Source organism: Nicotiana tomentosiformis, chromosome 6, assembly GCF_000390325.3.
Source record: "Nicotiana tomentosiformis chromosome 6, ASM39032v3, whole genome shotgun sequence".
NCBI classification, from domain to species: Eukaryota; Viridiplantae; Streptophyta; class Magnoliopsida; order Solanales; family Solanaceae; genus Nicotiana; species Nicotiana tomentosiformis.
The window spans coordinates 20005552-20018426 of record NC_090817.1 but is presented as its reverse complement, the minus strand read 5'-3'; the positions used below and the strand labels follow the sequence as shown (position 1 = coordinate 20018426).

General features: G+C 36.0%; 1 protein-coding gene across 1 annotated transcript; it reads left to right on the top strand.

Annotated features, from left to right (window-relative positions):
• The first annotated feature begins 4755 nt into the window (after positions 1–4755).
• Positions 4756–5936, top strand: LOC104107403 (ethylene-responsive transcription factor 4-like). The gene has a single exon (XM_009616195.4). The coding sequence runs from the start codon at positions 4877–4879 to the stop codon at positions 5741–5743; it is 867 nt and encodes a 288-aa protein (XP_009614490.1). The 5' UTR covers positions 4756–4876; the 3' UTR covers positions 5744–5936.
• The last annotated feature ends 6939 nt before the right edge of the window (positions 5937–12875 follow it).

Here is a 12875-nt window from a genome sequence, read left to right as displayed (position 1 = left end):
CGAGTTGCTTTAGTGCGCAGCTCCCGGGATGCCTTGGGATCTTTGGGAAATTTTTCGTGCTCGAGATAATCAATGATCTCATTTCTCTAGTCCCAGACCAATTTGGTCGCGTTTACTTCATAATAACCTTCCACATCCAATACCGAATGAATAAATTGCACAATCGTTCTAGAGTTTGATCCCTTCACTTTCGTAGATGAGCCTAGATTGGTCAGTGCATCTGCTTCCGCATTTTCTTCCCTCGGGATGTGGGTAATTGAACATTCCTTGAACTGTGCGAGTAGAGTCTGGACTTTCACTACATATTGTTGCATTCGTTCCTCATTGGCGTCAAAGATCCCATAGACCTGATTTACTACCAGTTAGGAATCATATTTGATTTCTATGACCTCGTCCAGTCCCCGGGCCAGCTCGAGTCCTGCAATCAAAGCCTCATACTCCGTTTCATTTTTAGTTAAGGGAACAATTCTTATGGCCTACCTCAGGGTTTCTCCCATAGGCGTGATTAGTACTACACCTAGCCCGGACCCTTTCACGTTGGAAGCTCCGTCCGTGAACAAGGTCCGGACTCCCGATGTCGATTCCGACACCATCACTGCTTCTTTGGTGGCCAAAGGCAACAGTCCAGGACTGAAATCGGACACAAAGTCGGCCAAGACTTGTGACTTGATCGCAGTCCTGGGTTTATACTCTATGTCAAATTCACTCATTTCGACTGCCCATTTGGCATGTCGACCTGATAGTTCAGGTTTGTGAAGGATATTCCGTAGGGGAGAGGTTGTCACTTCGGCTATTTGATGACATTGAAAATAAGGCCTAAGCTTTCGAGCGGCGACTACGTAAGGCCAATTTTTCCAGATGTGGGTAACGAGTTTCCGCTCCTGTTAAAATTTTACTAACATAATAGATAAGAGATTGCGTACCGTCACCTTCAAAATATTTTACTAAGATGACACTTACTTCAACCTCCGAGACCGCTAAGTAAATAAACAATTGCTCGCCTTCCTCCGGTTTTGATAGTAGTGGGGGGCTCGATAAATATCTTTTCAAAACATTTAGAGCCTGCTGGCATTCTGGAGTCTATTCGAAGTTGTTCTTCTTTTCCAAAAGTGAGAAGAAGTGATGACACTTTTCTGAAGACCGAGAAATGAATCTGCTCAAAGCGGTCAGTCTTCTTGTTAACCTTTGAACCTCTTTAACATTTAATAGCTGGTCGGGGATGTCGTTGATGGCTTTAATTTTATCGGGGTTGACTTTGATCCCCCTTTGTGACACCAGGAACCCTAAGAACTTACCGGAGCTGACTCCGAATGCACATTATTCGAGATTAAGCCTCATGTTATACTTCCTTAGGATATCAAAGGTTTCTTTTAATTGTTTAAGATGATCACATGCATTCAAAGACTTAACCAACATATCATCTATGTAAAATTCCATGGTTGTCCCTCTTTATTTTTTAAACATTTTATTCACAAGCATCTGATAAGTGGCTCCAGCGTTCTTAAGCCCGAAAGGCGTCATATTATAACAATATGTGCCAAAGTTCATTATGAACGAAGATTTTTCCTGATCCACCAGGTTCATTTTAAGTTGTTTGTACCCGGAATAGGCATCGAGGAAACTCATCAACTTGTGCTCGGTCGTCGCATTAATTAATTGATCAATGTTTGTCAATGGGAACGAGCCTTTTGGGCACGCCTTATTTAGATCCTTATAATCTACGCACATACGAAACTTATTATTCTTTTTTGGAACTACAACTATATTAGCTAGTCAGTCAGGAAACTTTACCTCCATGATTGAACCGACATCAAGCAATCGAGTTACCTCTTCTTTGACAAATTTGTGTCTCACCTCGACAATATGGTGTTTCTTCTGTCTTACCGAAGGATGTTAGGATCTTGGCTTAACTTATGCATGACCATCTCTAGCGGAATACTTGTCATATCAGCATGTGACCACGCAAAATAGTCAACGTTAAATTTAAGAAATTCTATAATTAATTATTTCCCCAAGTAAAACCTCATCTCCAAGAATTCTTCAAACAATGCGACTTGCTCGAGTTCTTCCACTGTGGATTTGGTTGCATCCGTTTATTCTAGTACGTGGAAGTATCTTGGTACCTGATAGGATTCTGACGGCTCCTCTCCCTTGTTCACTTCGTTCGGCTCGGGAGCAGGCGTCAGTTCCTATAATTGCTATGCCGCACGCTTCCTCTCTTAGCTACTGGAAAATGAGATCGTGTTCATCTTCCTTGTCGCCAGTTGATCTCCTTTTATTTGTTTAATTCCCTCCGAGGTAGGTAATTTCAGAAGTTGATAGTATGTTGACGTCACAACCTTCATCTCGTGTAGCCATGGTCTTCCAAGAATAATATTGTAGCCTATATCACCGTCTACTACTTTAAAAAGGGTCATCTTCGTTATCCCTTACGCATTCGTGGGCTGCAGAATCTCTTCTCAGGTTGTCACGCTTACTAAGTTGAACTCGGCGAGGAGTTTTGTGTCCGGAATGATGTTTTTGGTTAGCTTGGCTTATTCCAGCACTCTCCATTGGATAATATTGGCTGAATCCCTAGGTCCACCAAAACACGTTTATTTTAAAATCTAAAACATTAAAAGAAATTACCAAGCATCGTTGTGCGGTAGTAGGAGTCCATCTGCGTCCTCCTACGTGAAAGTGATATCATCCTCGACGACTTTCCGAAGTCTTTTGCTATGGTTTACCGATATTTTTGTCTTTTTCGCTGTAGAATAAGTTACACAATTAATCTCGTTCCCACCGAAAATCTTTTTGATCATTAGACGAGGAAGATTTTCTCCTGTTTTTGAGGGTTTCGTGTTATCCCGGTTGCAGTCGTAGTTATTCTTAGCCTATCGCTTAAGAATTCTCTGAGATGGTCATATTTTAGCAATGTCGCCACCTCCTCGCGCAGATGTCGGCAGTCCCTAGTTCGGTGGCCTTTGGTCCCATGGTACTCGCACCATAGATTTGAACCGCTTCGGTATTAACTCTGGTGCGACGCTTGGTTTGAACGGCAACTAAGTATATTTCTTTGAGTCCGGTCCTTTCAACACTGGCGGTGCTCCCGAGATTTGATCCATTCGGCTGTTTATTTCCCTCATAAACCGCATGAGTTTGGCTTTAAAAGGATCGTTCTCGTTATTGTTACCAGATCCGTTTTCGTTACCCCCGACCATGTCGAAGTCGACCTCACCCCTCGGGGTATTGTTATCAACCATTTGTGTTCTTTGATTTGCGGGAGCTCCAGAAGTAACTGTACCTCTTTCATTCGCGTTGCTGGAAGCACCCGACAACGCTTGGTTCAACTCTATCATGACCTGATCTTGTGCGAAAGATGGCCCATAATCGCCTTTTGTTGTTCCCTCAGGATTCTTATTGTTTTCGCAACGTACTTGTCCTCGGCATCATTAGGAGTTGCTTCCCGGACGTGTCGTGGATATTGTCCTCCATGAACCGGCATGGCTTCATCTCCCTCGTTGCAGGTAGTACTGATCGAATCTTCGTGTTTAGGTTGATTTCCTTTGGCCTCAACGTTGTGCGTGATGTTGACGTCATTATCTGTGATTTTAATGATTTTTCGCTAAGAAACAAAGAATCAAACAGGTTAGTAATAGATGCAAGGATCAACCCAATTACACAATTGTCTAAACCCCATGGCGGGCGCCAAACTATTTACCCGTAAAAAGGTACAGTTGAATTTGTAACGTGGTTTATAGACAAGCGAATCGATTTGATCCCATAATGATAAGTATATTAAAAAAATTGCAAGACTTACCGTTGAAATCGAGATAAAGCAACAGATAGCTCTGGTTTTGAGAGGAGAGTTTCCGAATGCAGTAATAGAAATACTCGAAGACAAGCAATAAAGTATTATTGAGCTTTTGAAGAGTATATAGCATAAGTTTGTAAGAAAATTCGTCCCCTTACAATGGCTGTTGAAATCTCTATTTATAGTTGCACCTAAGGAACAAAGTCCTAGGATCAAGCCTTTCTTAAATGATAATTATGGGGGCTATTGAAGAATGTGTAACGACGGGCTATGAATGTCATATTCTCTATAACTGACTATGTATTTAATACTGTAAAATATTCTTCATTGAATGCTATCGGGTAGCAGACATTCGTTTGTCTTCATGAGCAATACTCTCTTCAGGTGCTTCCTGATGCCAACCGAAACTGTTGCCTCCGGTCTTGATTTTCACTTGTCTCGCTTTTTCATCTGTCTCCGATTTCACGTGTCGCTCTATTAGACGAGTATTTAATACGAACTAATTTTACCCTACATATATATATATATTACCATCAATTTTTAGTGGCAAATAATTTTACCATTTGATTGAAGTTGAAAGAAGTAAGTATACCAAGTTGAAAATTGAGAATTTGGCCCAATTTCTTTTTGGGCATTAATTACTTTTAAAACATTAGAGTTATGTGCGCGAAACCTATTTATTTAAGTACTTTTTAAGCAAGCTTTAAAATTTAAATTCTCTATTTTAAGTGGAAACTTAAATAATTAGTAAATAATGAACAAAATAATAATAAAATATTGAATTATGGATATTTTCAATATTCTGTACATATTACCCCAACTTAATTTGGTTAAAGTTACGTCCAAACAAATGGTAGCGGACAAAGAATTACGTAAAAAATCCAATAGTACCATTGTCTTTTAGAAGATTTGCTTGTTATACACCGTTAAATGCAAGACAAAGGTTTTACCCTCTCTGCTTTCCCCTCTATCCTCAATTATATAAGCACCTCTACACATCATAAGTAGAACCACAGCTTCTCAAGTTATATATCTTTACACGTTCAGTCACAAAAAACACCATTCAGCTATACAAAATTGGCTATGAAAGAAAAGCTAAATGGCAGTTTGAAAGGAGGAAATGTTAAAACTAACGGAGTTAAAGAGGTTCACTACAGAGGAGTGAGAAAGAGGCCATGGGGTCGTTACGCTGCTGAAATCCGTGATCCCGGCAAGAAGAGCAGAGTTTGGTTAGGCACCTTCGACACGGCGGAAGAGGCGGCAAAGGCTTATGATACCGCCGCCAGAGAGTTTCGTGGACCCAAAGCCAAGACGAACTTCCCCTTGCCATCGGAGAATCAGTGTCCCAGTAACAGCAGTGGACCAACAGAGTCTTCCAGTGGAGAAACCGATGTTCACGCGCCTGACGCTCCGTCTGAGTTTGACTTAACGCGCCCCCTTGGAACGGTCGTTGTAGGCGGTGACCACGGTGGTCGTAAATCAGAAGTTGGATTGGTGAGAAATGGGTTTCCGATTTTCCATCATCAACCTGTTATGGGAGCTCTGACTAGTGACAGCAGCAGCCCTGTAGAGTCCTCTAGTGGGGAAACCGGCGTTCACGCGCCTCTTGAGCTCGACCTCACGCGCCGTCTGAACGCTGTTGGTGAAGGTGGCAACCCTGTCCGGAATGGGTTTCCGATTTTTCATCCGCAACCGACAGTGGCGGTTCTGCCTAATGGCCAGTCAATTTTGTTGTTCGACAGTACTTTTGTGCCAACCGGAGTGCTGAACCGGCCAAAGCCGTTCGGGTTTGAACCGGTGGCGGTTGAGTTTAACGGCGTTAGTGGTAGGGTAGTTCATAGTGACTCGAGCCCATCGACTGCGGGGAACGAGAACTATTACGGAGGAGGCGGCGTAGCTAGAAGAGAACTAAATCTTGATCTTAACCTTGCCCCACCTATGGAAGCTTGATAATGACAACTTAATTAGAGAGTGATTAAGGGCTGATTTTTGTATATAGGTTTAAAAACTGTTCTTGTTTTTGCAGCTGAGGGGGTTTGTTGTTAATTATCTCTTGCTGTTTCTACCATTTGTACCTCATTACTCATCTTTTAGATCTGCTCATTAATGAAAACTTTTGAATTTTACTTCTTTCAAAAGAAAATTGGTGTGTGCTTTTACTTCTGTTTTGTTTTTAACTTTTTCCTCGAGTTTGTATAGTTCGAATGTTCGTTGCCGGCCGGCCATCTAAGCTAAAGAATAAGAAAAGGTTAGCAATAGCATATGTTTGTTTGGACGGTAGTCTTTGATTTTTTTTTGTACTACAACCTTGTTCATTATTTTAATAGTAATAAATTGGAGTAAGAGGAAATATTTTAAAAATAATGACTAGTTAAAAGATCTCCCTTAAGCTTTTTAAAAGAACTTTTTATATGAAATTGTCCAAATGCCGCTTATACAAATATTGCATCTAGTGTCATGCTTATAGCCTGTTTGGCTAAAAGTATTTGTTATTAAAGAAAAATATTTTTTTTTTAAATTAAGGTATTTGTCAAATTTTTTAAAGGAAAAAACCGCTTTTGAACAAAATAGAAATAATTTTTAAGAGAAAGAAAAAAATAACTTCTTTAAAAGTAGAAAAAAAATACTTATGTGTGTCCTAGTATTTTTTTATCTACATATTTCTTTATTGTATGTTGCTTCTTTCGGGCTCGATTATCTTATTTATCATTTTTTTGCTCAATGATATTATTTTATTATTTTGATTCCTTTTTATCTTTATTTTTAGCAGGTAAGAATAAAATTCGCGTATGTATTACTTTTTGCAAATCTCATTTTATAAAATTATAAAATAACACCAACAAATTCGGTATAAAAATAAAATTAATGCAGTCTAAGTAGCAGAAATCCATGTCCCTGGATGGCGATAGATTGTGGTCCCATATGATTACGATTACATGTCGTGTCTAAGGTGGCCGGCACGTGTACTATTCCGCCTTTCAATATTATATATTGTTAAATTGATAAATATATAAATTGTCACTTTAACGATTACTACTCCTATCATTTTATGTGATTGTGTTAAATAAAAAGCAGAATATAACATGTTTTATGGATTTCTATACTTTCTCCGCTCCAATTTACATACTAGTGTTTGATTGGGGTGCAGAAATAAAAAAACATATTTTCAAAATTTATATTTACAAACAAGTCATCGATGTATATGTAATTATAATTAGTTTATTAAAGATAAAATCAAAGTTCAATATTAGATATTTCTAAATATTAAAGTGTTACTTATTCTTCTTGAGATATACTCTCTTCGTTTCAATTTATGTTAACATATTTTCTTTTCAGTTCATATAAAAAAGAATGACTTATTTTCCTATTTGGAAATAATTTATATTTATTTAATTATTTATAGCCACACAAAATATATGTGTCTCATTTTACATCACAAGTTCAAAAGTCTTCACTCTTTTCTTAAACTCCGTACCTAATCAAATGTGTTCACATAAATTAAAACGGAGGGAGTATAAAAAGAATATCATAACATAAAATAGAACTTAAGGTAAAGTACTAATGGTGAGAAAATATCAAAGTTGTGATTAAAAGAAAAGAAAATTGCATCACATCAAAATGAAATGTAAATACTTTAATATATTAAGAGTTGCAAAAATTATACTATGAAATATTGACAATCTATTTTAATTTATTTAAGGTTAAATGGTTATAAATATTTTTTAAGAAAATGAAGGAAAATAATAATTTGGATATTCGTGGAAGGAGCAGATTGGCTAGTGTGATGTGGATAAATTTGTAGGCAAAGCTAAGGAAAGGAGGAGGCAGAACCGCAGAAGGGAGGAAGGGGACAGCGGCGTAGGCCCCACGTGTGGACTTTGTGTAGAGTCGTTTCGTCGATGCCGCTTCTGATGGGCCCTACTCCAAACTCTACTCTATAGTCTATTCCTTCTTTTCGTCGGCGGAATTTGTGGAGTAGATTCGGTTTACCTCTCTTTCCATTTTAATATCTTTTTTTATTACTCCAATTGCTTATCGAGACGCCATCTGGCGGGCATCAGGAGTATGATCATTTCTTTTCTTATATAGTATAATAATACATTTTGTTGTTCTTTTTCTAATTTTGGTGACTAAAATTTTTAAAATTATTTGTGCCTCGATATACCATATTTTTACTATTTACAGCTTCAAATAATTTCAATGTTACATTCACCTTGAAAAATTGATAATTTCAAAGTTTTGATTTATACCGAAGAGATTAGATCTCGTGTAGTTAAAAGTTTATCATTTTCCTTATTAGCGGTCCAGATTTATTTTATGCTCGACTTAATACTATGAGTTTAAACGCTTAACCGCACTAATTATAAATAAAAAAAGCTAATTTAAATTAATCATACTTCATGTCCGTAATACCATCTTCTTTGATTTATATCCTTGCATTTTTTAAATGGCTCGAGCCTTTTGCGTGCTTCTGGCCGGGTGGGCATATTTTAGTCCGAACCGAAAAAATCGATTGAACCGAATTTATTTTTATTTCGGTTTCGATTTCGGTTTTGGTTATTCGATTTTTCGATCGGTTTCAGTTTAAAATTTTAAAATTTTAGTTTTTCGGTTCGGTTTCAGTTATTAATTTATTTGGTTCGGTTAACTGAAAAATCGAATTATTAGCGAACCAACAATTTTTCGGTTGGTTTCAGTCTAATTTACCGAAATTTTGAAAGAAAACCAACAAATCCGTCAGTTCAATTATTACATAGAGAGCCCAATATGATAATGTTCAAACCGAAAACCGAACCGAACCGAAATAAACCGAACTGAACCGAACTTATTTCAGTTCGGTTTCGGTTACTACTTTTACAAAACCGAAAACGAAATAACCGAACCGAATTTCTTAAAATCGAACCGAACGCCCACCCCTACTTCTGGCCCTTAGAAATTTCATATCAATAAAAATAATTTTATTTATATAAATTTATTTCCTTATTAATCCGCTTACAAAATTGTTCTTTTTTTAAATTTAAAAATAATTTAATTATATAATTTTTATTTTATCATTAATAAAATAATTTATAGTCACATAAATATTTATGACTTAATTTTTTATCATAAGTATTAGAAATTTCATAATTTTTTTAAATTTCATATTCAGTCAAATAAATTCAAATAAATTATACAAGAGGAAGTACTTTTTATTCCACATTTTGTGGGCATTTGAGTAGACAAAGATTTCAAGCTGAAATATAGATCTTTTGATATAACATGTTGAATATATCGTTATTTCTAACATGATATAGCATTAAATTATTGTAAAAGCATGACACAAAAGATAAATGTCAATGTAAATGTGGTTCAGACAAATTTATGAATTGGATGGTAATTTTAAATTATAAATACTCCATAAAATGCTACTTATTCCGTTTTAATTTAGATGAGTAAGTTTGACGCAACAAAGATTTTAAGAAATGAAAGAAATCTTTTACAATTTGTGTTTTTAAAATTTTAAGGGGTAAAAACTTTATTGGGTCATGACTTTTATGTGATTATAAAAAAAATTATTAAGAATAAAATAGTTAAAATAAAAAATTTAAAGTTGAATTAGTTTCAAATTTAAAAATATATCATTTATTTTTAAAAAAATTAAAAAGGAAAGTATGTTGTATAATCAGAGGGAGTAGAGCTAAGGAAGTGAGTAAATGGCGCGTGGAAGAGAGTTTTATAGTGCGGGACAAAAGAGTACTGGGAAAGCACGTGGGGTGGTGCGTACGGCGCTGAATAGAGGGCAGAATCTCATGGGGACATAATGGCGACGTGTGGTGCAGCCAAAACAAATCAAACGCCGTCTCTTTATCACCGAATACTACAATAACAACCATCACTATAATCTCATCAGTGGTATTTGAGAAAGATAGTGTGTACGTAGATTTTATTTTTATTATGAGGTAAAAAAATTATTTTGAATAAAAACTCGACATCTTTTCCTTCAAGAATTCTCCACCTTATTTTTGAAATGACTCAAACTTATAACCTCTTAATTAAAAATGAAGGTTGCTTGCCACGAAGACCACAGCCCCACTTTATCAACTAATGAGATTGGAAAATGGGACAATTGCACTTTTAATCGCCACGTTGTAATAAAACTTCCTCTGCTCTTTTTTCCACTAAAATTCAAAGTGAGCACCCTATGCTGTGACAATGCATCTGTCTTTTCATGCCAGAACTAAATCAAAGTTTGGTTAGCCAACATTTATACCGGTCATCCGGTTCATGCTAAGATTTGAGTAGATTTTTTCTTAAAAAGAAATCAAATCAATTAAGTAGGTATTTTAAACATTAGAATCAAATTAAATTAATTAAATTATTTTTTTATTGATTCGGCTTAATTCGGTTATGTCGGTTTTTTATCGATTTTTTTTAAATATGAAACATACACTATCAAACGCATATTTCGGTGATTACATTTTCAATATACACTATAAAATCAATTATTTTTACACAAATTTATCATTTACCAAGATATATTGATGATAATTAAATTAAATAGTGATGAATAATTAAAGTACTCAATTAAAAATCGATTATCTTTAACATAAAATAAATTCTTGTACTTAGGAAAAGAAAATTATCAATCAAACTAGAATGTAAAGGCAAAAAATTAGATTATTATATGATGGTAGGCTATAATTCCGTATTTTAGTCGTTTATTGCACTCTAATTCACTGCACTTTACTTACGTTGAGCTTTAATTAGGCGTGTTTTGCAATTATTGTGTATTTTATGTCCTGTAGGAGTGATTCCGAGATATGTAGATGTTGTGGCATGAATTCCTGCTATTTTAGAGCTTTGAAATCAGAGTAAAAGCCCAAGGGTTAAGTTGGGATCGTGTTCGAGAATCAACGGATGATAATGCACTTTAAGAACGAAAAGAAGAATCGAGAACATGCATATTGCGCATTGTCCAGTAAAATGCACATAACTTTTCGCTCGGAACTCTGTTTGGGCTCCACAATATATCGTTGGAAAGCTATTTCAAAGGGCTACAACTTTCATGTTTTACCTTTCCCCAAATTCCTAACTTACCACCCAGGTGAGCGACCGAGTGCCCGATCGCGCATCTGGGGGCGCACTTGGGGCAAAAAAATGTGCTAAATGCGTGACCAAGTGCGCGAGCAGGTGCGCTATCGCGCATATCCTGTCCGGAAAAAAGTCCTATTTCACTAAAAAGGGTAGTTTCGTTCGGGATTTATTTTGGGGCGGATTAAATACCCCAAAACACCATTTTTGACATGCCTTAGACCTAGGAAAGCTTAGGAGAAGAAGGAGAAGCAAGAGCACATGGATTTCATTCTTATTTCCTCACTCAAATTCGGTTTTGGATTGTATTTATGTTTTCCTCTATTTTTGTTTTATTTGTGAAGAACTCCTCCATGTCTATGGAGTAGAACCTTTTGGGTTTTGATGGATTTGGTGTATTGATGGTTGTTTGTGGATTATAACTCTATTTTTATGTATTTGAATTATTTTTGGAAGATTTAATTATTGCATCTATGTTCACTTGTTCTTATAATTGAGAGAGGCATAACTTGTGATATATTTGCACTATATTGTTGGTTGAGTTCATAGATTCTTATAAGTAATCGAAAGAGCCTAGTTGAATCCTTGATTAAACCTAGTTAGGATAATAATCGAAAGAGGTTCTCTTAAAGATCAATCCATTACGAATTCTTGCATATCTTCACCGAGCGTAAATTGGTTCATATTGTGAGGTTGAGACTTAATCAAGAGAGGAGTTTCTACTAAACAATTATACTGTTAATTAAGTAAATTCGAGAGATTCACTTGAGCATTAGTAGTGAATTATCTAGAGTTAGATCCCGAACAATTATCTTGCACCTATCCTATCAACCCATATTTTCTCCCATTGATAACTTCCTTGCTTACCTTTGTTGAGATTGTCATTAGTCAATAGCTTAGGTTCTTATTTAGTTTCAATTATTAATTATATAAACCTCAACCGTTGATCCTCATAAATAGCAATCTAGCTACAAATTACGATAATACTGTTTAAATCCAATTCATGTGGACACGATATTGTACTATACTATATTTGACTAGCGAACACAATTTAAGTGTGTATTTTGCGCTCGTTAAATTTTGGCGCCATTACCGGGGAATGGCAATCAATTGTGTTTGAAGTAGTTTGTAGTGCTAATTTAGGAATTAACTTTTAACTTTTTCTTTATTTTTTGTTTTGTTTGGTTAACCTTTCTTCAAGATTTTTTTTGTTGAGGAAACCTTGAAGAGCATATTCTTGAGATTGAACTCTAAATGATGTGAAGATGGAGTACAACTAGCCTGATAAAACGGTTGAAGAGTTAGTAGCTGAATATTATCAGCGGTGTACTACGTGTTTTAAATGCAGTAAAAATCATCTATGGGTTGATTGTCAAGCAGGTAGGTATTCTTCTTACGGTTCATCTTTTGAATACTCTCACTTTGTCTCTAGTCCGTACAAGTATGAGGATTCATATGGGTACAATTCTGATTCTGGTTGGGATGAAAACCCTTATTATGACTAGAATGCAAGCGAAGTGAGACACCCACCTCAAGAGGAGAATGTTAGTTTAGAAGAGTTTATGTATAAGTTCATTAATAAGGTGGATGAGAGGTTAAAGGAAGAGAGGTTCACACATGATGTTGAAGCCTCTAACAACATGACAATGCAAGTGGATCAACTAATAAGTACACTTTCATAAAGATCATTGCATTATGATGGTGAATATATGGAAGAGATACCGTGTGAAATTGAGCCTACCCGAGATGATGAACATCTACAGAGAGAGTTTTCCACTCTACAAGAGGACTCTTATTCAACAAAGATAATTAAATATGAGACTTGGGTTGATTGTGCATCAATAAAAGAAGAGTTCAAATTTCCATCCACCTATCTGCAACCACAAATTTTATTAGAAGAGAATGAAAATGGTCTTGAACGTACTAGAGGAACACTCACATGACCCTTCTTCTTCATTATCTTATTCTAACCTTGATCATGTAGATTTTGTTTTTTGGAGATTTACAGGAA

Bases quoted from the DNA above. Each gene is read 5' to 3' on its own strand.
- LOC104107403 (XM_009616195.4), top strand. From the start codon at position 4,877: ATGAAAGAAAAGCTAAATGGCAGTTTGAAAGGAGGAAATGTTAAAACT.